This window comes from Saimiri boliviensis, chromosome X, assembly GCF_048565385.1.
Source record: "Saimiri boliviensis isolate mSaiBol1 chromosome X, mSaiBol1.pri, whole genome shotgun sequence".
In the NCBI taxonomy this organism is placed as follows: domain Eukaryota; kingdom Metazoa; phylum Chordata; class Mammalia; order Primates; family Cebidae; genus Saimiri; species Saimiri boliviensis.
In genome coordinates, this window is record NC_133470.1 from 85,931,816 (window position 1) to 85,959,355 (window position 27,540).

Here is a 27,540-nt window from a genome sequence, read left to right on the forward strand (position 1 = left end):
ACCGCTACGGAGGCAGGCTGCCGTTGCCGAGGCAACCCGCCATTGCCGAGGCAACCTGCCACAACAGAGAGAGTCCGCCATAACAGAGGCGGGGCCACCATTGCCCAGACAGTTCTAACTACGCCCATATAAAAAGGACTACAGGGAAGAGCTCAGGGCAGCTGGGCGGAGCCCACAGCAGCTCAGCAAAGCCCCTGCGGGCAGGCAGAGGCTAGGTGTGCTGCTAGCTGGGCGGGTCCCACCCGAAAAAAAAAAAAAAAAATCAAAAAAGGCAGTAGTGCAAAGGAAACTCATAAAGCTCCAACTCCCTGGGACAGAGACAGACAACAGGTGGATAAACCCACAAAAATGGGTAGAAACCAGCGTAAAAAGGATGAAAACTCCCGAAACCAGAACACCTCTCCTCCTAAAAGGGATCACAACTCCTCACCAGCAAGGGAACCAGACCGGATGGAGAAGGAGGGTGATGAAATGACAGAATCAGACTTCAGAAGATGGGTAGTAAGAAACTACAATGAGCTAAAAGAACATGTTCTAACCCATCGCAAAGAAAATAGGAACCTTGAAAAAAGATTGGACGAACTGCTGACGAGAATGGACAGCATAGAGAGGAGAATAAGTGAATTGATGGAGCTGAAAAACGCAACACGAGAACTTCGTGAAGCATGCACAAGCTTCAACAGCCGAATTGACCAAGCAGAAGAAAGGATATCAGAGGTCGAAGACCAACTCAATGAAATAAAAAGAGAAGGCAAGAACAGAGAAAAAAGCGCAAAAAGGAATGAACAAAATCTTCAAGAAATGTGGGACTATGTGAAAAGACCTAATCTACGTCTGATAGGTGTACCTGAATGTGATGAAGAGAATGAATCCAAGCTGGAAAATACTCTTCAGGATATTATCCAGGAAAACTTCCCCAACCTAGCAAGGCAGACCAATATTCAAATCCAGGAAATACAGAGAACACCACAGAGATATTCCTCAAGAAGAGCAACCCCAAGGCACATAATCGTCGGATTCACCAGGGTTGAAATGAAAGAGAAAATGCTAAGGGCAGCCAGAGAGAAAGGTCGGGTTACCCACAAAGGGAAGCCCATTAGACTCACAGCAGATCTCTCAGCAGAAACCCTACAAGCCAGAAGAGACTGGGGGCCAATATTCAACATCCTTAAAGAAAAGAACTTTCAACCCAGAATCTCCTATCCAGCCAAACTCAGCTTCATAAGTGAAGGAAAAATAAAATCCTTTGTGAACAAGCAAGCACTCAGAGATTTCATCACCACCAAACCTGCTCTACAAGAACTCCTGAAAGAGGCTCTACACACATAAAGGAAAAACCAGTACCAGCCACTCCAAAAACACACCAAATGGTAAAAAAGCAGCAACACAATCAAGAATCTGCATCAACTAACCAACAAAACAGCCAGGTAGCATCAAAATGACAGCATCAAATTCACACATAACAATACTATCCCTAAATGTCAATGGACTAAATGCCCCAATCAAAAGACACAGACTGGCAAATTGGATAAAAAGCCAAAACCCATCAGTGTGCTGTATCCAGGAAACCCATCTTACATGCAAGGATACACAAAGGCTCAAAATAAAGGGATGGAGGAAGATCTACCAAGCAAATGGAGAGCAAAAAAAGGCAGGAGTTGCAATTCTCATCTCTGATAAAATAGACTTTAAAGCAACAAAGATCAAAAGAGACAAAGAAGGACATTACATAATGGTAAAAGGATCACTGCAACAAGAAGAGCTAACGATCCTAAATATATATGCACCCAATACAGGAGCACCCAGATACATAAGGCAAGTTCTTAATGACTTACAAAGAGACTTAGACTCCCACACAATAATAGTGGGAGACTTTAACACCCCATTGTCAATATTAGACAGATCAACCAGACAGAAAATCAACAAGGATATCCAGGACCTGAACACAGACCTGGAACGAGCAAACCTAATAGACATTTACAGAACTCTCCACCCCAAATCCACAGAATATACATTCTTCTCAGCACCACATCACACCTACTCTAAAATTGACCACATAATTGGCAATAAATCACTCCTCAGCAAATGCAAAAGAACAGAAATCATAACAAACAGTCTCTCAGACCACAGTGCAATCGAGTTAGAACTCAGAATGCAGAAACTAACTCAGAACCGCACAGCTTCATGGAAACTGAACAACTTGCTCTTGAATGTTGACTGGATAAACAATGAAATGAAGGCAGAAATAAAGATGTTCTTCGAAACCAATGAGAACGAAGACACAACATACCAGAATCTCTGGGACACATTTAAAGCAGTCTCTAGAGGAAAATATATAGCAATGAGTGCCCACATGAGAAGAAAGGAGAGATCTAAAATTGACACCCTATCATCAAAATTGAAAGAGCTAGAGGAGCAAGATCAAAAAAACTCAAAACCTAGCAGAAGACAGGAAATAACTAAGATCAGAGCAGAACTGAAGGAAATAGAGACACAAAAAACTCTTCAAAAAATCAATAAATCCAGGAGCTGGTTTTTTGAAAAGATCAACAAAATAGACAGACCACTAGCCAGATTAATAAAAAAGAAAAGAGAGAATAACCAAATTGATGCAATAAAAAACGATAAAGGGGATATCACCACAGATTCCACAGAAATCCAAACCATCATCAGAGATTATTACAAACAACTCTATGCACATAAACTAGTAAACCTGGAAGAAATGGATAAATTCCTGGACACCTGCAACCTCCCAAGCCTAAACCTGGAAGAAGCCGAAACCCTGAATAGACCAATAACATGGTCTGAAATCGAGGCAGCAATAAAGAGCCTACCACCCAAAAAAAGCCCAGGTCCAGATGGGTTCACAGCTGAATTCTACCAGACATACAAGGAGGAGCTGATACCATTCCTTCTGAAACTATTCCAGACAATCCAAAAAGAGGGAATCCTTCCCAAATCATTTTACGAGACAAACATCATCCTGATACCAAAACCCGGCAGAGACTCAACAAGAAAAGAAAATTTCAGGCCAATATCCATGATGAACATAGATGCAAAAATCTTCAATAAAATACTGGCAAACCGATTGCAACAGCATATCAACAAGCTCATCCACCATGATCAAGTAGGATTCATCCCGGGGATGCAAGGCTGGTTCAACATACGCAAGTCCATAAACGTAATTCACCACATAAACAGAACCAAAGACAAAAACCACATGATTATCTCGATTGATGCAGAGAAGGCTTTTGACAAAATTCAACAACCGTTTATGCTAAAAACCCTCAATAAACTAGGTATTGACGGAACGTATCTCAAAACAATAAAAGCTATTTACGACAAACCAACAGCCAATATCATACTGAATGGGCAAAAACTGGAAGCATTCCCTTTGAAATCTGGCACTAGACAAGGATGCCCTCTCTCACCACTCCTATTCAATATAGTACTGGAAGTTCTAGCCAGAGCAATCAGGCAAGAAAAAGAAATAAAGGGTATCCAAATTGGAAAGGAGGAAATCAAATTGTCTCTATTTGCAGATGACATGATTGTATATCTGGAAGACCCCATCATCTCAGCCCAAAATCTCCTGAAACTGATAAACAACTTCAGCAAAGTCTCAGGATACAAAATCAACGTGCAAAAATCACAAGCATTCCTATACACCAGTAATAGACTTCAAGAGAGCCAAATCAAGAACGAACTGCCATTCACAATTGCTACAAAGAGAATAAAGTACCTAGGAATACAACTAACAAGGAACGTAAAGGACCTCTTCAAGGAGAACTACAAGCCATTGCTCAACGAAATAAGAGAGGATACAAACAGATGGAGAAACATTCCATGTTCATGGTTAGGAAGAATCAACATCGTGAAAATGGCCATACTGCCCAAAGTAATTTACAGATTCAATGCTATTCCCATCAAGCTACCAATGACCTTCTTCACAGAACTGGAAAAAAACACCTTAAACTTCATATGGAACCAAAAGAGAGCCCGCATAGCCAAGTCAATTCTAAGCAAAAAGAACAAAGCGGGAGGCATCACACTACCGGACTTCAAACTATACTACAAGGCTACAGTAATCAAAACAGCATGGTACTGGTACCAAAACAGAGATATAGACCAATGGAACAGAACAGAGGCCTCACAGGAAATACAACATACCCACAACCATCTGATCTTCGACAAACCTGACAAAAACAAGCAATGGGGAAAGGACCCCCTGTTTAATAAATGGTGTTGGGAAAACTGGCTAGCCATGTGCAGAAAGCAGAAACAGGACCCCTTCCTGACACCTTACACCAAAATTAACTCCAGATGGATTAAAGACTTAAACATCAGACCTAATACCATAAAAACCTTAGAAGAAAATCTAGGCAAAACCATTCAGGACATAGGTGTAGGCAAGGACTTCATGACCAAAACGCCAAAAGCAATGGCAACAAAAGCCAAAATAGACAAATGGGACCTAATCAAACTCCACAGCTTCTGCACGGCAAAAGAAACAGTCAGTAGAGTGAATCGGCAACCAACAGAATGGGAAAAAATTTTTGCAGTCTACCCATCTGACAAGGGGCTGATATCCAGAATTTACAAAGAACTAAAGCAGATCTACAAGAAAAAAACAAACAAGCCCATTCAAAAATGGGCAAAGGATATGAACAGATACTTTACAAAAGAAGACATACAGGAGGCCAACAAACATATGAAAAAATGCTCATCATCACTGGTCATCAGAGAAATGCAAATCAAAACCACATTGAGATACCATCTCACACCAGTTAGAATGGCGATCATTAAAAAATCGGGAAACAACAGATGCTGGAGAGGATGTGGAGAAATAGGAACACTTTTACACTGTTGGTGGGAATGTAAATTAATTCAACCATTGTGGAAGACAGTGTGGCGATTCCTCAAGGACCTAAAAATAGAAATCCCATTTGACCCAGCAATCCCATTACTGGGTATATATCCAAAGGATTATAAATCATTCTACTACAAGGACACGTGCACACGAATGTTCATTGCAGCACTGTTTACAATAGCAAAGACCTGGAACCAACCCAAATGCCCAACGATGATAGACTGGATAGGGAAAATGTGGTACATATACACCATGGAATATTATGCAGCCATCAAAAACGATGAGTTCACGTCCTTTATAGGGACATGGATGAACCTGGAAACCATCATTCTCAGCAAACTGACACAAGAGCAGAAAATCAAACACCGTATATTCTCGCTCATAGGCGGGTGTTGAACAATGAGAAAACAAGGACACAGGGAGGGGAGCACTACACACTGGGGTCTGTTGGGGGGAAATGGGGGAGGGGCGGGGGGTGGGGAGGTGGGAAGAGATAGCATGGGGAGAAATGACAGATACAGGTGAGGGGACGGAAGGCAGCAAAGCACACTGCCATGTGTGTACCTATGCAACAATCTTGCATGTTCATCACATGTACCCCAAAACCTAAAATGCAATAAAAAAAAAGAAAAAAAAAAGAAAAAAAAGAAAAGAAAGAAAGTAGGCATGAACAAGCAGTGTGAAAGGAGAATTAATATTTTTAAAATACAGTGTTTAATGATTAAAAAAAAATGGGCAAAGAACTTGGACAGACATTTCTCAATAGAACATATACAAATGGCAAACAAGTACATGAAAAAAAATTGCTCAGCGTCACTACTCTTTATATGCTCAATGAAATGCTATTCAGCTTTTATGAAGAAGGAAATCTTGCTATTTGTGACAATATAGGTGAAGCTGAAGGATATATGCCAAGTGAAACAAGCAAGGAACAGAAAGACCGATAGCACATTCTGTTTTATGTGAAATCTGAAAAAGTTGAACTCATAGAAGTGGAGAGTAGAGTGATACTTACCAGAGATTGAATGGTGCAGAGAGAAAGAAATGGAAAGTTGTTGATCAAAGGGTACAATGTTTCAGATAGATAGGAGGAACAGGTTTTTATATCCATTGCACAGCAGGGTAACTGTAGTCAGTAATAATGTACATTTCAAAACGAGGGAGTAAATTTCAAATGTCTTACCATAAAAAGATTATAGTTAAAGTGATTGATATGTTAATTATCTTGATTTAATCATTCCACATGTATAGATATATCAAAACATCATATTTAAATACAAAAGTTAGCCATGTGTGGTGGTGGGCACCTGTAATCCCAGCTACTTGGGAGGTTGAGGCACAAGACACACTTGAACCTGAGAGGTAGAGGTTTCAGTAAGCCAAATTCGCACCACTGCACTCCAGCCTGGGCGACAGAGCAATATTCAATCTCAAAAAAAAAAAAAAAAAAAGAAAAAGAATCACAATCTACCCCATAAATGTAGGCAGTAATAATTTGTTGATTAAGAATAATAAGGAGACCTAAAGTATAAGTTCTGATATTTGGTAGACAAAGTCCTTTGCCTTATTCTTCAAAACTTCAAGAGGCTATTGTTGGCTTTGCATTTCCATATAAATTTTAGAATTCACTTGTCAAGTTTTATCAACCAATTAAAAAATAAGTTAAAGAAAAGGAAGATGATAATAAATATCTATTATGTTATTACTATTTCAAAAATTTATGGTCATATTTTAATTATCATCTTTTTTCTTTTGGAACTTATTTTACTCTTCTTTCTGATTGAACTAGGTGTTTAGCTCATTACATTTTATTTTTTATCTTTTTAATATATGTATTTAAGGCTACATGTTTTTTCTTAAGTACTGTGTAAGCTGTATGCCATAATTTTGATAGTAATTTTATTATTGTACTGTTAAGAATATGTTCTAATGTGTATTTTGACTGTATTTCACCATGAGTTATTTAGAAGTGTGCTTCTTTCCTGTGTCCATGTGTTCTCATTGTTCAACACCCACTTATGAGTGAGAACATGCAGTGTTTGGTTTCTGGGGAATGGGTGCACTAGGAGAGGGACTAGGAGCAGGGAATGGGGGGATTGGGGAGGGATAACATTAGGAGAAATACCTAATGTAGATGATAGGAGGATGGATGCAGCAAACCACCATGGCATGTGTATATCTATGTAACAATCCTGCACAATCTGTACATGTACCCCAGAACTTAAAGTATAATAATTTAAAAAGTGTGTTTCTTAATTTTCAACTACTTATTGATGGTATCATTATCACCTACTTATTAATTTCTACCTTAATTGCCTGTGGCAAGATAAGGTATCCTATTGAGGGAAAGTGTTCTCTTTCCGGGTCCACAAGGGGCATAGTTTTAAGGGCAAGAACTTCCCAGCACCATGCCCCCCACCCATCTCTCTCCATCCAGGAGATTTAATGGTTTATGTTTGACTTTCATGGGCATGGGAAGAAACTAAGAGTAAATCACTCCAGCGGAAGTTCTAAGGAACTCTTTTCATTGGCCTGGGGTCTTAGAGAAAGTAGGGGTTCCTCCCAGGTTAAAAGTACCCTTCTTCCTTCCACAGCCCTTCAGACTCCATATTTGGGTCCCCTTCCACAAACACTCCCTTCATGGAAGCCATGTTTCTCTCTCCTGGATTTTCCCACTAAAGTCCCCTTCTACACTCTCTCATGGAAGCCTGTCTTCTCCACCCAAACTCCATCTCTCTCTATTCCCTAACACTCTCGTGAAAACTGCTTTCCTCTCCTGGATTCCTTCTTTCTGGATTCTCTCACTCAGTGTGAGAGTTAGCTGTTTCTTTCTCTCTCCTTTTCCTGTTTCTCTCTCTTTCTCTCTGAATAAATCACTTTCTACAAACACTTTTGAGTCCGGCATTTACTGTGCACTGTGCCGTGATCCCCTCTCTCATTCTTGAGAGGGCAGGAGACCAAGAACCTGGAGAAACGTCCTCTCAGGGGAGCTGAGGGCATCCTGAACTCATGAACCCTAATATTACACTATATTACTTTAATCATTGAAATTTGTTGTGATTCTCTTTATAGCTTTGTACATTTTTGTAAATATACCTAGTGAGATTTTTTAAATGTGTACTTTTTTTTTTTTCCATCAAGGGTATGGTATTCTCCATATTTCCATGAGGTCAGATTTGTTGCTCAATCTTGCTCAAATCTATATCTGTCCTAACTTCTTTATCCTCTCTACAGGCGTCCCCAAACTTTTTACACAGGCGGCCAGTTCACTGTTCCTCAGACCCTTGGAGGGCCACCACATACTGTGCTCCTCTCACTGACCACCAATGAAAGAGGTGCCCCTTCCTGAAGTGCTGCGGGGGGCAGGATAAATGGCCTCAGGGGGCCGCATGCGGCCTGCGGGCTGTAGTTTGGGGACACCTGCTCTAATATGTTAATTTCTGAGAGAGTTATGTTAAAATATTTCATTATGATGAGAGATGTCTATGTTTCTTTGTAGTTTTGTAAATTTTTGGTATATATATATATATATATATATATATATATATATTTTTTTTTTTTTTAGGATTTTTCTTGTTTTTTTTTTTTTTTCTTTTTTTTTAAATTGCATTTTAGGTTTTGGGGTACATGTGATGAACATGCAAGATTGTTGCATAGGTACACACATGGCAGTGTGGTTTGCTGCCTTCCATCCCCTCACCTGTATCTGTCATTTCTCCCCATGCTATCTCTTCCCACTTCCCCACCCCCTCGCCCCTCCCCCATTTCCACCAAACGGACCCTGGTGTGTAGTGCTCCCCTCCCTGTGTCCATGTGTTCTCATTGCTCAACACCCGCCTATGAGTGAGAATATACGGTGTTTGATTTTCTGCTCTTGTGTCAGTTTGCTGAGAATGATGGTTTCCAGGTTCATCCATGTCCCTACAAAGGACGTGAACTTATCGTTTTTGATGGCTGCGTAATATTCCATGGTGTATATGTACCACATTTTCCCTATCCAGTCTATCATCGTTGCGCATTTAGGTTGGTTCCAGGTCTTTGCTATTGTAAACAGTGCTGCAATGAACATTCGTGTGCACGTGTCCTTGTAGTAGAATGATTTATAATCCTTTGGATATATACCCAGTAATGGGATTGCTGGGTCAAATGGGATTTCTATTTTTAGGTCCTTGAGGAATCGCCACACTGTCTTCCACAATGGTTGAATTAATTTACATTCCCACCAACAGTGTAAAAGTGTTCCTATTTCTCCACATCCTCTCCAGCATCTGTTGTTTCCCGATTTTTTAATGATCGCCATTCTAACTGGTGTGAGATGGTATCTCAATGTGGTTTTGATTTGCATTTCTCTGATGACCAGTGATGATGAGCATTTTTTCATATGTTTGTTGGCCTCCTGTATGTCTTCTTTTGTAAAGTATCTGTTCATATCTTTCGCCCATTTTTGAATGGGCTTGTTTGTTTTTTTCTTGTAGATCTGCTTTAGTTCTTTGTAAATTCTGGATATCAGCCCCTTGTCAGATGGGTAGGCTGCAAAAATTTTTTCCCATTCTGTTGGTTGCCGATTCACTCTACTGACTGTTTCTTTTGCTGTGCAGAAGCTGTGGAGTTTGATTAGGTCCCATTTGTCTATTTTGGCTTTTGTTGCCATTGCTTTTGGCGTTTTGGTCATGAAGTCCTTGCCTATGCCTATATCCCAAATGGTTTTGCCTAGATTTTCTTCTAGGGTTTTTATGGTGTTACGTCTGATGTTTAAGTGTTTAATCCATCTGGAGTTAATTTTGGTGTAAGGTGTCAGGAAGGGGTCCTGTTTCTGCTTTCTGCACATGGCTAGCCAGTTTTCCCAACACCATTTATTAAACAGGGAGTCCTTTCCCCATTGCTTGTTTTTGTCAGGTTTGTCGAAGATCATATTGTTGTGGGTATGTTGTATTTCCTGTGAGGCCTCTGTTCTGTTCCATTGGTCTATATCTCTGTTTTGGTACCAGTACCATGCTGTTTTGATTACTGTAGCCTTGCAGTATAGTTTGAAGTCTGGTAGTGTGATGCCTCCTGCTTTGTTCTTTTCGCTTAGAATTGATTTGGCTATGCGGGCTCTCTTTTGGTTCCATATGAAGTTTAAGGTGTTTTTTTTCCAGTTCTGTGAAGAAGGTCATTGGTAGCTTGATGGGAATAGCATTGAATCTGTAAATTACTTTGGGCAGTATGGCCATTTTCACGATGTTGATTCTTCCTAACCATGAACATGGAATGTTTCTCCATCTGTTTGTATCCTCTCTTATTTCATTGAGCAATGGCTTGTAGTTCTCCTTGAAGAGGTCCTTTACGTTCCTTGTTAGTTGTATTCCTAGGTACTTTATTCTCTTTGTAGCAATTGTGAATGGCAGTTCGTTCTTGATTTGGCTCTCTTGAAGTCTATTACTGGTGTATAGGAATGCTTGTGATTTTTGCACGTTGATTTTGTATCCCGAGACTTTGCTGAAGTTGTTTATCAGTTTCAGGAGATTTTGGGCTGAGATGATGGGGTCTTCCAGATATACAATCATGTCATCTGCAAATAGAGACAATTTGATTTCCTCCTTTCCAATTTGGATACCCTTTATTTCTTTTTCTTGCCTGATTGCTCTGGCTAGAACTTCCAGTACTATATTGAATAGGAGTGGTGAGAGAGGGCATCCTTGTCTAGTGCCAGATTTCAAAGGGAATGCTTCCAGTTTTTACCCATTCAGTATGATATTGGCTGTTGGTTTGTCGTAAATAGCTTTTATTGTTTTGAGATACGTTCCGTCAATACCTAGTTTATTGAGGGTTTTTAGCATAAACGTTGTTGAATTTTGTCGAAAGCCTTCTCTGCATCAATTGAGATAATCATGTGGTTTTTGTCTTTGGTTCTGTTTATGTGGTGAATTACATTTATGGACTTGCGTATGTTGAACCAGCCTTGCATCCCCGGGATGAATCGTACTTGATCATGGTGGATGAGCTTATTGATATGCTGTTGCAATCGGTTTGCCAGTATTTTATTGAAGATTTTTGCATGTATGTTCATCATGGATATTGGCCTGAAATTTTCTTTTCTTGTTGAGTCTCTGCCGGGTTTTGGTATCAGGATGATGTTTGTCTCGTAAAATGATTTGGGAAAGATTCCCTCTTTTTGGATTGTCTGGAATAGTTTCAGAAGGAATGGTATCAGCTCCTCTTTGTATGTCTGGTAGAATTCAGCTGTGAACCCATCTGGACCTGGGCTTTTTTTGGGTGGTAGGCTCTTTATTGCTGCCTCGACTTCAGACCATGTTATTGGTCTATTCAGGGTTTCAGCTTCTTCCAGGTTTAGGCTTGGGAGGATGCAGGTGTCCAGGAATTTATCCATTTCTTCCAGGTTTACTAGTTTATGTGCATAGAGTTGTTTGTAATAATCTCTGATGATGGTTTGGATTTCTGTGGAATCTGTGGTGATATCCCCTTTATCGTTTTTTATTGCATCAATTTGGTTATTCTCTCTTTTCTTTTTTATTAATCTGGCTAGTGGTCTGTCTATTTTGTTGATCTTTTCAAAAAACCAGCTCCTGGATTTATTGATTTTTTGAAGAGTTTTTCGTGTCTCTATTTCCTTCAGTTCTGCTCTGATCTTAGTTATTTCCTGTCTTCTGCTAGGTTTTGAGTTTTTTTTTTTTATCTTGCTCCTCTAGCTCTTTCAATTTTGATGATAGGGTGTCAATTTTAGATCTCTCCTTTCTTCTCATGTGGGCACTCATTGCTATATATTTTCCTCTAGAGACTGCTTTAAATGTGTCCCAGAGATTCTGGTATGTTGTGTCTTCGTTCTCATTGGTTTCAAAGAACATCTTTATTTCTGCCTTCATTTCATTGTTTATCCAGTCAACATTCAAGAGCAAGTTGTTCAGTTTCCATGAATCTGTGTGGTTCTGAGTTAGTTTCTGCATTCTGAGTTCTAACTCGATTGCACTGTGGTCTGAGAGACTGGTTTATATATTTTGAAGAAAGACTTTTATTATATCTCCCTGGTAATTTGAACCTTTTTGCTCATTATTTATTTTAAAATCTTTCACATAAAAGTCTATTTCTTGTTATTATAGATAATTTTTGGTTAATAATTACATAATGTATATTTTTAACTGTCAACTTTTCTGTTTTCTTGTGTTTTAGATGTGATTCATAAACAATATGCAGTTAGTTTAGTTTTAATTACTTTTAATCTTATCTGATAACTTTTTTATTTGCACTGGAGCCTTTAGTTTCTTAATAGGTGAGTGTTGAACAATGAGAACACATGGACACAGGGAGGGGAGCATCACACACTGGGGTCTATTGGGAGTAATAGGGGAGGGACAGTGGGGGGGTGGGGAGTTGGGGAGAGATAGCATGGGGATAAATGCCAGATATAGGTGATGGGGGGGAAGGCAGCACATCACTATACCTATATACTGCCATGTGTGTACCTACGCAACAATCTTGCACGTTCTTCACATGTACCTAAAAACCTAAAATGCAATAAAAAAAATTACTGACATATCTGGGTTTGAAGCCATCACTTTCTTTTAATGCTTTCTATTTAGCTTGCCCATTTTATGTTCATTTTCCTTTGTGTGTGTGTGTTTCATTTATTTATTTCATATTCGGGTTGATAGTTTTAAAATCATTTTTTTCTTCTCTTCTAATATAAAAGATATACAGTCTACTTTTATTTAGATTTAGCTGGTGTTTTAGTAATACACACTACTTTCCAAAGTCTTTTTATATCTGGAAGATGTAATTGGTTCTTTAATAAAATCTTCTAGTTTATTGTTAAATGTCCTCCAGATATTTTAAACTTCTTTCAGTGGAGGCCCTAAACCTTTTATATATTAGGCACCTGATAAATTCAATATCTGAAGTATGGGGATTTGCTTTCTACTCTAGGTGTTTCTGTTGTTTCTCTCTCCTAGTGCCTAGATTCCTTGTGTTTGGTGATCTTTCTCTGTATAATGACCAATGTCTCTGAAAAATTATTTATGGTGGTTCTCCAAAGCCGAATACAAAAATGTTATTTTCCAGTGATGATTTATGTTTACTTCTGCAGGTTACCTGAGGCACGGTTTACAGGTAATTTAAATTAAATTCATAAGTTGAGATTTATTGGATCAAACATTAATGTGAACTTGAGTTGCAAACTCGAGAGAGTAAGAGAGGCCTTCTTATGGTTTAAATCCTTTTGCAGGGGGATTGTTCTGTCTGTTTTATTTGTCTTAATTTCTCTATGCCCTGTTCAAACTAAAGCAACTATCTTGCAATCTCCTGGGGTTTGAAGAAGATATATAGGTTTGCTTCTGATTCATTGATAATCTGAAAGTGTAGGATGTGTTTGTGTGTATGTGTGTGGTCAGACTCCACACCACTGAAAAATTCTAGGCTTTTGTTTATGCACTCCTTGCTCTATGAAGCTGTCAAAACCACAACTTGGTTTGGTAGCTCTGTATTTATTTTCTTTTACTTTTCCTTGGATTGCTGTTCTTTTCTTTTTTTTAATTTCCTTAGGATGCTTTTCTTTCTCTCTTATTTAATCATAAAGACATTGAGTAATGGCAATTTATTAATTTATCCATTTGTACAGTTTTGGGTTTATTCTCCTCAAAATAAAGTTTTGCTTTATAGTTTTGCTGCCTTAATTATTCTTGAGATGGTGTTATTTAGAGAACAAATTTCAATTTCTGTTTATTCAGTTGTGTTAATTATGATATTTGAATCTGTCTTCATATTTGTTAGCTTAATCATTGCAAACTGAGTGCTGTGTTAATCTACACCAACAACCCAATTTCTTTCATTTATCTTTTATTTCTAAGTTTTTATTTTATTTTGTCTGCAGTATTATTATTGTAGCAGAAGGTTTTATGAGTTGTTGCTAATACAACCGGGGATGAGTAAAAAATAGCAACTATACCTATATATACCTCACATAAGAGTACAGTACAAAACATATTATATTAGGAAATGATCACACTAATCTTTTGCTAGTTCAGTCCCTAGGTTTCTGAATTATGGTGTTTATGTGACATTAGTTTGTCTTTTCCTAACAACCTTTGAGTATTTTTAGAAGATGAGACATGTGTTGTATAGTACAAGAATGTTTATCTGAATCTATCTTCAATAGCAATGTATATAATATAATTCCCTTTAGGACATTGGATTTTTGCCTTTCTCCCATTATTCTTGACAATCAAACTCCCTTCCACTTACTGTTTTCTGTTTTTCCTGTCTCTTTTAATGAGAATTTGAGAGGTGATATATTTTGAGTTGTATTAACTCAGAGGCAAGGAGCCCAAAATTAGAAGTATCCACATAGAATCCCACAAAAAATACTGAGTAGAAATAGACAGAACTGCAGTATAACCAGAATGGTAACATTAAATTCAATAGGGAAGATGGCAGAATGTAGATGATTAAGAAATAAATAGGAGGTGAATAAGCTGGAGTAAACAGTTATAAATTGCTAGTTCAAGAAACTCGATTGATAAAGGAAATAAGATAAGAGCTAGAAAGAAACATATTGGTAGAATTTCTCTTAAGGTAGAAGAAACTTGATTACGTTTATAGTCAAGAGAAAGGAGTCATTAGAGAACAAGAGATTTAAGATATAGGCTAGAAAGAGAGTCAATGAAAGGAAAAAATGTTGATGGGTTGGGAGCTTAGGTTGAGAGATTACCCTAAGATAGGGAAGGTCCACCTCATTTTCTGAAACAAAAAGAGGAAGTAAGGATACATATAAAAGTCAGTTAATTTTGTAAGTTGAGACAGGCTGATATCTTAAATTGAGTTTCACACAAGCAGGCTCTGAGGTTAGGATTCATCTGAAGGTAGCTTAATGGGAAGTGTTTCCAGTTTTGGGAAGTGGAGCAAGGAAATGAGGGAGGCCAAGCAAGGGTAATAGAACAAGAAAATATCATAGAAACTGTTTGGGTCACATCTCAGCGCTGTCGCTGTCAAGGGAGCTGCATTATTTGTACCTCTGTATCTGTCAGTCTTAGTTTAGGGCTGCCTTAGTTAGGAAACTCAAATTCTCAGGCACTTCTGATTGTCAATGTGCACAGGCCAAAGTTAGTTTCAGCAGTCTGAGGATAGGTGTAATCCTCAGACAAATAAATATAGGTGCTGCCTTTTGTGAGAGAAGGCTCAATGGAGTCAGGGTATATAAAACTGGTAAAGAGATCCAAGCGGATATGAATGCAGTACTCTTAGTGTCTAATATGGGTAGTTTGTCTCTTTTGATCATCTTGAATTTTTACGGAAGGAATATACTAGTTTCCTTAAATAGGCAACTTGAGAAGAATAACAAAGGTTTAAAATAGTTGAGAGAAATAGGGAAGAGGGCTGGTTTACGACAAATTGAAGGATTATTGAAGAATGCTGGTACTGGAAATAATGGATTTGTTGTGGGATTTTCTTCAGCTACTTTCTTCAATATAAGAGAACACAGATTCTTTGTGTATTGATCCCAAATAGGGTTTCTAGGCAAATACAGTGGAAGGTCATATAAACAAGGTGCTAATGAAAGAGTGGTTCAAGTAATTTACTTTGGATTCAGCCTTGAAACAAAAGGAAGTAACACTAGGCAAGCCCAAGAACCTGGGTGACAATGAAAGGATCAATAGACTGATACATTAATTTCAAAGAGCAAGTGGAGTAGGAGTAAAAGTTTATAAAGTAGAAGAATAACAGAATAAGGCCAAACATCAAATACCATAGTTTAATATTTGTGATATATGAGCAGTTATTCATAAGATACAAGGTGTGACTGAATGGAAGAGAAAGTCATAGAGATTGTACAGATCAAATAACTATGATAGATATATTATCTACACAAACAGTGAAGTACTGAAAATGATAGAGGGACATGAAAAGTATGACCTTTAGTTATTGTAGCCTTGTAGTATAGTTTGAAGCTGGGTAGTGTGATGTCTCCAACTTTGTTCTTTTTGCTTAGGATTATATTGATTATTTGGGCTCTTTTTTTTGGTTCCATATGAATTTTAAAATAGTTTTGTCTAATTCTGTGAAGAATATCAGTGGTAGTTTAACGGGAATATAAATTACTTTGGGCAGTATGTCCATTTTCATGATATTGATTCTTCCTATCCATGAGCAACGTACTGGCACAAGAACAGATACATAGATAAATGGAAAATAAAAGATAACTTAGTAAAAAGACAACACACCTACAATCACCTGATCTTTGACAAACTTGACAAAAGCCAGCAATGGGGAAAGGATTTTCTATTTAATAAATGGTGCTGGGGGAATGGCCTAGCCTTATGCAGAAAATTGAAACTGGACCCCTTCCTTATACTTTATACAAAAATTAACTCAAGATTGATTAAAAACTGAAATATAAAACCCAGAACTACAAAATGAAGAAAATCCTAAAAGAAAATCTAGGTAGTATCATTCAGGACATAGGCAAAGGCATAGATTACATGACAAAAACATCAAAAGCAATTGCAGCAAAAGCAAAAATTGACAAATCGTATCCAATTAAACTAAAGAGCTTCTGCACAACAAAAGAAACTATCATCAGAGTGAACAGAAAACCTACAGAATGGGAGAAAAATTTTGCAGCCTATTCATCTGACAAAGATCTACTTATGGAGTCTACAAGGAATCCAAACAAATTTACCAGTATAAAACCCCATTAAAAAGTGGGCAAAGGACGTGAACAGACACTTCTCACAAGACATCCATGTGTCCAACAAACATATGAAAAAAACCTCAATATCACTGATCATTAGAGAAATAGACATCAAAACTACATTGAGATACCATCTCACAGCAGTAAGAATAGCTATTATTAAAAAGTCAAGAAACATCAGATGCTGGTGAAGTTGCAGAGGGAAAGGAATACTTTTACACTGCTGATAGGAATGTAATTAGTTCAACCATTGTGGAAGACAGTTTGGTGATTCCGAAAAGATACAGAAGCAGAAATACTAATTGACCCAGCAATTCCACTTCTGGCTATATACCAAAAGGAATATAAATCACTCTATTATGAAAATACATGCTACCGGGCGTGGTGGCTCAAGCCTGTAATCCCAGCACTTTGGGAGGCCGAGGCAGGTGGATCACGAGGTCGAGAGTTCGAGACCATCCTGGTCAACATGGTGAAACCCCATCTCTACTAAAAATACAAAAAATTAGCTGGGCATGGTGGCACGTGCCTGTAATCCCAGCTACTCAGGAGGCTGAGGCAGGAGAATTGCCTGAACCCAGGAGACGTAGGTTGCTGTGAGCCGAGATTGCGCCATTGCACTCCAGCCTGGGTAACAAGAGCGAAACTCCATCTCAAAAAAAAAAAAAAAAAAAAAAAGATACATGCATGTGTATGTTCATTGCACACATGGGGAGGAAAAACATACACAGAGGGTGGGGAGAAAAAGGGCATCAGGAAGAACACCTAATGAATTCTGGGCTTAATACTTAGGTGATGGGTTGATCTGTGCAGCAAACTACCATGGCACACATTTACCTATGTAACAAACCTGCACATCAGGCACATGTACCCTGGAACTTAAAATAAATGTTGAAAAAAAAAAATAGTATACAGAAAATCCACAAAATGACAAAAGTATAAATTGAGCATAGTTTTTGAATCAATGTGGGGAGGCTACAGGGAGGCAGATATAAAATTAAAAGGCAGTGAGTAATACAGACAGGATGCATGAACCTCAAATAAGGATTGTGGCCCAGTGCAGTGACTCACGCCTGTAATCCCAGCACTTTGAGAGGCTGAGGTGGGCGGATCACAAGGTTGGGAGTTTGAGACCAGCCTGACCAACATGGTGAAACCCTGTTTCTACTAAAAATACAAAAAAATTAGCTGGATGTGGTCTCGTGTGCCTGTAATCCCAGCTACGTGGAAGGCTGAGGCAGGAGGATCACTTGAACCTGAGAGGCAGAGGTTGCAATGAGCTGAGATCACACCATTGCACTCCACCCTGGGCAACAGAGTGAGACTTCATCTCCAAAAAAGAAGGATTGTGGTGCACATGCATAGAGGAGGGATCATTTCAATGGGACATTGAGAAAATGAGATAGTTCCCATCTTGTTTCTCAGTTGCATAATATATGGAAGTATGCAACATGTCACACTTCAGAGGAAAGTTAATGAAGTAGTATCTTTAATATAAAGTCAATTTATTTAAGGCAAAGAGAAAGGAAGGGTTTCCCTTAAAATATTGAGAGCATAGGAGACTTTGTTTTCCATAAAATGAAGCATTGAAAGGGCATGAGGGAAAGGTTTTAGAAAAGAAGGATAGTCTTGAGAATATATCCCTGAGAAGAAAAGGATGCCTAGAGTTGTGTGAGCATGAATTCATAAAAAAATTAACACTTTTTTTCTGACAAATATTTTATTGAGTAGCCATCATGTGCTAGGCACTACTCTATTGCCCAAAGTTAGAGTTAAGTTCCTGCACTAATGAAGCTTATATTTAGTGGGAGAAATGGAAACAAACAAGCAAGTAAGTAATGTAATTTTAGGTAGTCATATGTGCCATAAGAAAATGGAATTGTATTTTTCTTGTAGATCTGTTTTAGTTCTTTGTAAATTCTGGATATCAGCCCCTTGTCAGATGGGTAGACTGCAAAAATTTTTTTCCCATTCTGTTGGTTGCCAATTGACTCTACTGACTGTTTCTTTTGCCATGCAGAAGCTGTGGAGTTTGATTAGGTCCCATTTGTCTATTTTGGCTTTTGTTGCCATTGCTTTTGGCGTTTTGGTCATGAAGTCCTTGCCTACGCCTATATCCCGAATGGTTTTGCCTAGATTTTCTTCTAGGGTTTTTATGGTGTTAGGTCTGATGTTTAAGTGTTTAATCCATCTGGAGTTAATTTTGGTGTAAGGTGTCAGGAAGGGGTCCTGTTTCTGCTTTCTGCACATGGCTAGCCAGTTTTCTCAACACCATTTATTAAACAGGGAATCCTTTCCCCATTGCTTGTTTTTGTCAGGTTTGTCGAAGATCGGATGGTTGTAGATATGTTGTATTTCCTCTGAGGCCTCTGTTCTGTTCCATTGGTCTATATCTCTGTTTTGGTACCAGTACCACATTGAGATACCATCTCACAACAGTTAGAATGGCGATCATTAAAAAATCTGGAGACAACAGATGCTGGAGAGGATGTGGACAAATAGAAACACTTTTACACTGTTGGTGGGAGTGTAAATTAATTCAACCATTGTGGAAGACAGTGTGGTGATTCCTCAATGACCTAAAAGTAGAAATCCCATTTGACCCAGCAATCCCATTACTGGGTATATATCCAAAGGATTATAAATCATTCTACTATAAGGACACATGCACACAAATGTTCATTGCAGCACTGTTTACAATAGCAAAGACCTGGAACCAACCCAAATGCCCATCGACGATAGACTGGATAGGGAAAATGTGGTACATATACACCATGGAATATTACGCAGCCATCAAAAACGATGAGTTTGCATCCTTTATAGGGACATGGATGAACCTGGAAACCATCATTCTCAGCAAAGTGACACAAGAGCAGAAAATCAAACACCGCATGTTCTCACTCATAGGCGGGTGTTGAACAATGAGAACACATGGACACAGGGAGGGGAGCACTACATGCTGGGGTCCGTTGGGGGGAAATGGGGGAGGGATGGGGAGGTGGGGAGGTGGGAAGAGGTAGCATGGGGAGAAATGACAGATACAGGTGAGGGGACGGAAGGCAGCAAACCACACTGCCATGTGTGTACCTATGCAACAATCTTGCATGTTCTTCACATGTACCCTCAAACCTAAAATGCAATTAGAAAAAAAAAAAAGAAAATGGAATTGTATAAGGAGGCAGAGAGAGAGATATGGGAAAAACATTTATGATAGAGGGAAAGAGCAGGTACAAAGTTCCTTGAGGTAGGAGCATGCTGGGTGTTTTCAAGAAATATTAGGAAAACAAGTATGAATTGATATGAGTATGAGAGACCAAGAGTAGAAAAAGGTGAGGTTTCAGATGTAACCAGTGGTCAAATAAAGTAGATTCTTGCAGGTCATGGCAAATACCTAGGATTCCAAAAATATCCACTGGGAAAGTTTGAGAAGAGAGTGAATCTGAGTTATATTAAAAACAAACAAAAACAAAACCTCATTCTGACAGCGAGAAGGGGTCAGAATTTGGATCTGTTCCAAAATCAACAAGATAAGCTGATATGAAAGAGAGAAATCAAGGTGTGGATGTGGAGAAGAGTCCTTGGTTTCATGTTATTCTTTTTCTTCACTGATTCACTTTTTGACTGTTTTTGTTCACTGCTGTATTCCGAGAACTTAGAATGGTGCCTGGTACATAGATGATTCTCCATAAATTTTGAATGAATTAATACTAAGAGTGGATTCAGTGGAGTGATAGATGAAAATATCTGTGAGAGATGCAAGATGGCCGATTAGGAACAGCTCAGGATTGCAGCTCCCAGTGACAGCGCAGAGAGTGAGTGGACACCACATTTCCAGACGGATTTTTATTGCCCACAGACCAGGAGATTCCCAGGCAGAGGAGCCCCAGGGTTGCCAGCATGACTCTTTTGGCCCATGCAGCTGTTTTGCTGGTGCCCTGGAGTGGCAGTTCTCAATACAAAATACGTGTCACTAGGTGCCCTTTTAGCTGGTAAATGGAGCTCTGGGAAGGCAGAGTCGCCCATTCAGCTGATTAAAGAGGGGACTGAAACAGCGAGCCAGGCCAGGAGATTCCTGGGCAAAAAAGGAACCATGAATCTCAGCGCCACTGTTTCAGACGGTGCAGTGGGTTGCCACATGGGAAATCACACAGCAGCTCTGAATGAACAATGGAGCCCACAGCTCAGCACTTGAGCTCCTATAAAGGACAGACTGTCTCCTCAAGGAGCTCCCTGATCCACATATACCCAAAGAGTCACCTCATAAAGGAGAGCTCAGACCGACATTTGGCAGGTATCCTTCTGGGACAAAGATAGCAGAAGAAGAAACTGGTAGAAATCCTTACTGTTCTGCAGTGGCTGCAGGTGATCCCAGGCAAGCAGGGCCTGGAGTGGACCTCGGCAGTCCTATAGCAGAGGGGCCAGATTGCTGGAAGGAAAACTAAGAAACAGAAATAACTTCATTATTAACAAACTGGACATCCACTCAGAGACCCAATCTGAAAGTCAGCAACTACAAAGATGACAGGTGGATAAATCCATAAATCTACAACGATGGGAAGAAACCAGTGCAAAAAGGATGAAAACTCCCGAAACCAGAACACCTCTCCTCCTACAAGGGATCACAACTCCTCACAAGCAAGGGAAAAAAGTTGGATGGAGAATGAGTGTGATGAAATGACAGAATCAGGCTTCAGAAGATCGCTAATAAGAAACTTCTGTGAGCTAAAAGAACATGTTCTAAACCAATGCAAAGAAACTAAGAACCTTGAAAAAAGATTTGATGAAATGCTAACAAGAATAGACAACTTAGAGAGGAATATAAATGAATTGATCGAGCTGAAAAACACAACATGAGAACTTTGCGAAGCATGCACATGTTTTCATAGTCGAATTGACCAAGCACAAGCATTGTCTCCTCCTGTTTCATAGCCTATCTGCTTCTACCAAAGGTATCTGCTATTGTGCCATAGTTGACTGTAAAATCACAGAACATTTGTGTGTGTGTGTGTGTGTGTGTGTGTGTGTGTGTGCGCATGCATGTGTGTGTACTGTACTTATATGAGCATGCATTATGGTTGTCTACTTTTGCAACGTAGCTTGGCTTTATGATTAAAACCAGCATTAGGTTTTACTTTCTGCTCATACATCATAGTTGCCTGAATATCCATATGATGTTCCTTTACTGTAATTTTCATTTTATTCACCATGAATATGGGCCTTATATTTGTGTGTTCATATATTACAAATAGCTATTTATTCAATATTGTCATTATTACCCCAAGAATATCAATTCTTCACTATGAACTTGCAACTATGTCTTACCATTCTGCTCAGTGAAAACTTTTTGACCTTGTATGCTTACTCTCGGACCACGACCTTTTCTGTTCCTTCACCATGGTAGTCTATTTCCATAGCACTGCAGTCTGCTCCTAAACCATGTCACTTAATTCCTGTATCATGGTTGCTATGATACACATATTGTGTGTGCATATATCATGGTTAAGAATTGATATACCAAATACTTCTTCACATATATCATGTTTGTATATGGATATACTGTATTTGCCTCCAGCTACATGGATGTGTGATCATGTTTGAAGGCTCTTTGTTTCACTGTCACAGACATGTAATTTAGTTATGATTTCATGTAATGCTGCTGTCTTTTTAATGTATCATAATATATGTCTTAGTTTTCTCCTTCCAAATCATGGACATTGAATTATATGTTATTGTCATCTATTCTTAGTGTGATAGTTTGTTGCTTGTCTACCAAAATAATTTGAACATAACCCATAGTGATATATTAGAATAGCATAGCTGAACACACACTATGGATCTCTTTGTTTGCACATGGCCATCTTCTCCTACACCCAGGATTGTTACACATGGACTCATGTTTTCCAAGCATGCATCATGGCTGTCTTCTATTCCATAGATTATTTCTCCAATTTAAACTTTATACCCTGGCCCAAATGTCTTTGTTCCTGTAGAATAGTTGTCAATTCATGTATGATGATTATCTGAGCATTAATCATTGTCATGTGATTATACAACGTTAGGATCTGCTAAAGCACTGTGAATATTTGAGCATATATGATGGTTAATGCCCTTACCATGGATGTTACTTGTGGTCAGCGTTGCCTGATCATGCACCATCTTTTCTTACTCATATACTATGGTTTTCTGAACTGTATCATATACAGTTGTCTATTCCTGTATACTCCTGTAAAATGTTCATTAACTCTTTTATAGTTCATGAACCATGGATGTAACAGCTCATATATTAGGTTAACCATAAGAATTTGCTTTCTTTGCTAAAACCAAAATTGTCAAAGGTTGGCAATTTCATATGGTGTTATCTAATGCTATGATTATCTCTATCTCTAATGTAGACAGTTCATCATGTCAGAAGTCTATCTTCTCCAGTGTTGTAGTTTTTCATATGCCTATACCAGATTCATGAAGACAGCCTAATATAGATCCCAGTGGTTACTTTTTTGAGGGATGTGGGATGAATTTAAAAGGACTTTCATTCTTAATCTCACCAACCAGAATAGGTCCTTAATGTGTATCTGTTTTACATATTGGTCTCTTGCATAAGCTTTCTTGGAAAAAAAAAACCAGTTATATATCCTTCCATTTCTTCTGAAAATTTATCCACTGATATGACTGAGAAAGGGTACGGTGTTGGTTCAGAGTTAGGTCTCCTTTCATTTCTCAGTGTCTCATATTCAAAGAAGCACAGATTAGAGGTAGCAGGTAACCGTTACTTTATTGATTGCTTTCTTAACCCCATGCCTTGGGTAAATCTCCACTGATCCAGAGTTCATAAAACAGCCTTGCTTATAGGGAAGTCTAAATCACTAATTCTATCACCAGTGCAATTTGCTGACCTCTTTAGTGCCAGGAAGAAGGCTTGGATTTATCTTTATGTTGTGGCCCCTACCTAAAGGAGCAAGTTTGCTTTCAAATATCTCTTTATGGGGAAATACAGCATTCTTATTCAAGAGCCATCATGTCTCATTAATTCAATATTTTCTCAGCCTAATTTAGAGGAAACAGTCTATCCATTTCAGGCCATTTAATCTTTTGGAAAATTGCTTAACTCTATGAAGATGAAAATCAATCCCAAAAATGCTATAAAGAGACTCCAGGTGTTAATATACTAGGAAACTAGGATTCTCTAAATATTACACAGTTAACCAAGGCAAAGGATTTTGTAACACTAATAATCAAACAGGGGATTGGAGGGAAATAAAGACATGAGAGAATATTTTTAAGATCTTGGATTATAAGAGGTAATCTAAGCTGAGGGAAATTCTGTTACTCACCTAGTTACATGGGGGGAAGTCAACAAAAGAGATGTTGCAGTAACCTCAGACTCCTGATTACTGACTTAGAGCTCTTTGTGCTACTCTATGCATCCTTTCTTGGATGGCTCTGGTATATTTAGGGGAAGGGTATATTGGGAGTGATTTTAGTGGCATTGACAAGCTGGGAAAAGGTGACCTTTGAATTAAGCACTGAGTCACTAGACCAGGCCTCCCCAAACTTTTTACACAGGGGGCCAGTTCACTGTCCCTCAGACCGTTGGAGGGCCGCCACATACTGTGCTCCTCTCACTGACCACCAGTGAAAGAGGTGCCCCTTCCTGAAGTGCGGCAGGGGGCCGGATAAATGGCCTCAGGGGGCTGCATGCAGCCCACGGGCCATAATTTGGGGATGCCTGCACTAGACACTAGAGAAGTTAAATGGCTCCAATAGAATTTAGTAACGTCTCTTTATCTCTCTCTCTCTCTCTCTCTCTCTTTCTCTCTCTCTCTCTCTCTCTCTCTCTTACCTCTTTCTCCTCTCTCACTTTGTTTTCTACTCCTTACCTCTTACCCCTTCTCTAAACTGTGAATCTCACAGGTCTCTCCAAGTTTGTGCCTAAGAAGATGATAATCACACAAATGAGTCACTATTATATGACCAGCCTTGGGATTCTTTCCCTGATTAATATTCTCCCTGGAACCACTGGTCAAGGGGAATCAAGACGACAAGAACCTGGGGACTTTGTGAAGCAGGACATTGGTGGGTAAGTACCCCTAACTCTTGGGATGAAAGAAGACTGTGATAAATGCTTGCCACAGACCAAAACTTCAGATGTTTTCTACCAGATGAACTCAAGTACTCTGGTCTCTGAATACTTATATATTACATTAGATTTAGAAAAAGTCATAGGCTCAGACTCTCAAGGTAGAAAAACATCTCAAAGTTGTTTTCTTCTTTGACAACACCCTGAACCAGGCTTGAATCACCTTTGTAATATCTAATAAACAATTCTTTCCGGTCTTTTGCCCTCAATTTTATCTCTCCTTTCTTAGATCTTCAACCTTTTCATTTTTATTGGCTCTGGCTCATTTAAACATGATAATGTTTAAAAATCACTCATCTTAAATTTAAAATTTTTCCCTCCAGATACTGCCTTAATTATGTGCTCCCCTTCGTAGCCATATTTCTTGAGGGAGTGGTATGCTTTATTGTATCTATTTACCTCTCACCCATTCATTCACTTGCTACTGTCTGACTTCCAACCCCATGACTCTAAGGCAGCTTCTGCAGCCAAGAAGTCCAATGCTTGTTCTGTTGCTAAAATGAACACTTGTCTGTTCATATATTCCAATATAGTTGACTTCTCCCTCCATAACTTTATTTTATTAGGAAATAAAAATACATGTAGAAACATGCATAAAATATAAATATATGGTTTAATAATAATTATATCTTTGGCTTCAGAGACACCAGAACTCTCTGGTGTTTTGATTAGGTTCTCTAGAAACAGGGTATGAAAGAAGGATTCTTGAGCAAGTGATTTACTGAGAGGTCACTTTCAGCAGAAACCTATAAGGAAGTAAGGGAGGGAAGATAGGGAAAGAGAAGAAGTAAAACAAAGGTATAGCCTCAATTTGACCTCATGAGAAGATATGGGGCATACATGACACTAAAAGATCTGTCCTATCTTGAGGCAAAGGACCCATGCTTGTATCCTCTGATCTCAATCAGTCATTGCCTGTGGATCCCATGGAGAAAGGCATAGTCTTCCAGACATTTTAGGTGAGGCGACTCCCTTCAACAGATGTAATTTTCCAAAGTAGCTGAAGGGTGGTTTCACTGGCCCAGTGAAAGGGATCTGAGAATACTATTATATCAATAATAAGTACTATATCTTGTTTTCTTTACACTTTTATGACTATGCTTTCTGGAATATTTTTCACAATACTATACAGGTACATCAAAGACCTTCATGATACAAAGATCATTTTTAGTCTTTTTTTGTTCACCCCTCAGGTGTTTGTGTTTTTCCTTGTTTTGTTCTAGGCACACTCCTTACATTACAGATCCCCTGAGTGATTCCATTCATTTCTATGATGTAGTTACTGTGTATATATAAATGCCAATGACTCCCATCTCAATCTTCATTCTAGCCTTCTCTTGAATGTCAGATTTCTATATCCAACTGTCTACTGAACATGCCCACTTGGCTATTCCACACACTTCTTAAACTACGCATATCCAATGTGGTTTCATTATCTTCATCTCCCTCCCCCACCTTAAATAACAAACATAACAAAACAAACAACAAACAGACAAACATATTCCTCTTCCATTTCTTTTTCTTCTCTCAGTCAGTGGTACCACCATGTACCCACTTGCTCAAGCCAGAAACTTGGAACCATTTTTGCCAGTTTTCTACCCCTTACTCTCCATATCGAATCAATCACCAAGATTTGTCATTTCTGTCTCCCATATCTCTTGGATTTGTCTACTCTTTTCCAACAGTTCTACTAGCACCCTAGTTTAGTCCAATGTTATCCCCCATTTGGACCTCTGCACAAACCTTGTCTTACTTCCTAAAGTCTTGTTCCCATCCAAACTAACCTCCACTCTGTAACTATTTTTTTTCTATAATACATGTTTGGTCATACCTACCTTATTTAGAGAGCTTTCATGGTTTTCTATTATCCCTATAATGAAGTACAAACTCCTTTACATGATTTGATAAAACTCGTCATGACCCAGGTTCTACCCACCTTGCTAGCCTTATTTCTTAGTCTTTCTGCCACCAAACTCTTTGTTATTCAGCAATGTTGAACTTCTTTTAGACTTCAAAATCCCCTTTTATCCAAGGAATATCATTACTAAAAATGACCTCTTAGTCCTGCAATATTTCAATATTACACAAGATATTTTATGCTTTGGTAGTGACTTTTTTTTTTTTTTTTTACATTTGGCTATTGTCCCATATTCTTGAAGCATACATCTTGAAGTAGGAAGTATTCTTAATTATTTTTGCAGGGTTGATTATCTTAATGTGATTATCTGAGTCTTTTCATCTTACGTCAGCATTTTTTACAATAATCTCTGGGGCTGGGGCTGCAGAACTGGGCTTGTATGTCATTACAATCTTGGTATATGACTCTTTTTGTTCTTTCTTCCAATCTGGAAAATAAAACCAGTTCTGTTTTGTTAACTTCTCATATATTACATATCATTGGGCCATGACAGATTCTAAATGAGATGAAGCTTCTAAATAAATGAACCTTACCAATTCAAGTGTTAAAACCTTTTACATTTTAACGCTGATAATACAGATTTCTAAAAATGTATTGTATATTTTCTTATAATCCTAAACAAGGATCTTTTGAATAGAATGGTCCTGTTTCTTTGTGACTTTTGGTCATCATAAAGAAAATTTACTGTTGGGTGCAGTAGTACATGCCTATAGTCCCAGCTACTTCTGGCTGATACAGAAGCATCTCTTGAGCTCGGTAGTTCAAGGCCAGCCTGGACCACACAGACTTTATCTTTGAAACAAACAAACATCTCCCAAGCACATGTTCATTATATTCATTCTAATCATTTTTTTTTCTTTTTTGGTTCTATCTTCAGTGTTAGTTCTTACATCTCAACTCCTGTTTACAATGGTTTGTTTGCATACTGTTGGTGT

General features: G+C 38.6%; 1 protein-coding gene across 3 annotated transcripts in view; it reads left to right on the plus strand.

Annotated features, from left to right (window-relative positions):
• Positions 1–27,540, plus strand: part of GABRA3 (gamma-aminobutyric acid type A receptor subunit alpha3) — a 271,576-nt gene that overhangs the window by 82,598 nt on the left and 161,438 nt on the right. For all 3 annotated transcript variants that reach the window (XM_074391423.1, XM_074391422.1, XM_003943407.4), the window contains one exon: positions 24,462–24,627. In XM_074391423.1, coding sequence (XP_074247524.1) covers positions 24,488–24,627 — 140 coding nt within the window. In that variant the 5' untranslated portion in view covers positions 24,462–24,487. The remainder of the gene's footprint in view (positions 1–24,461; positions 24,628–27,540) is intronic.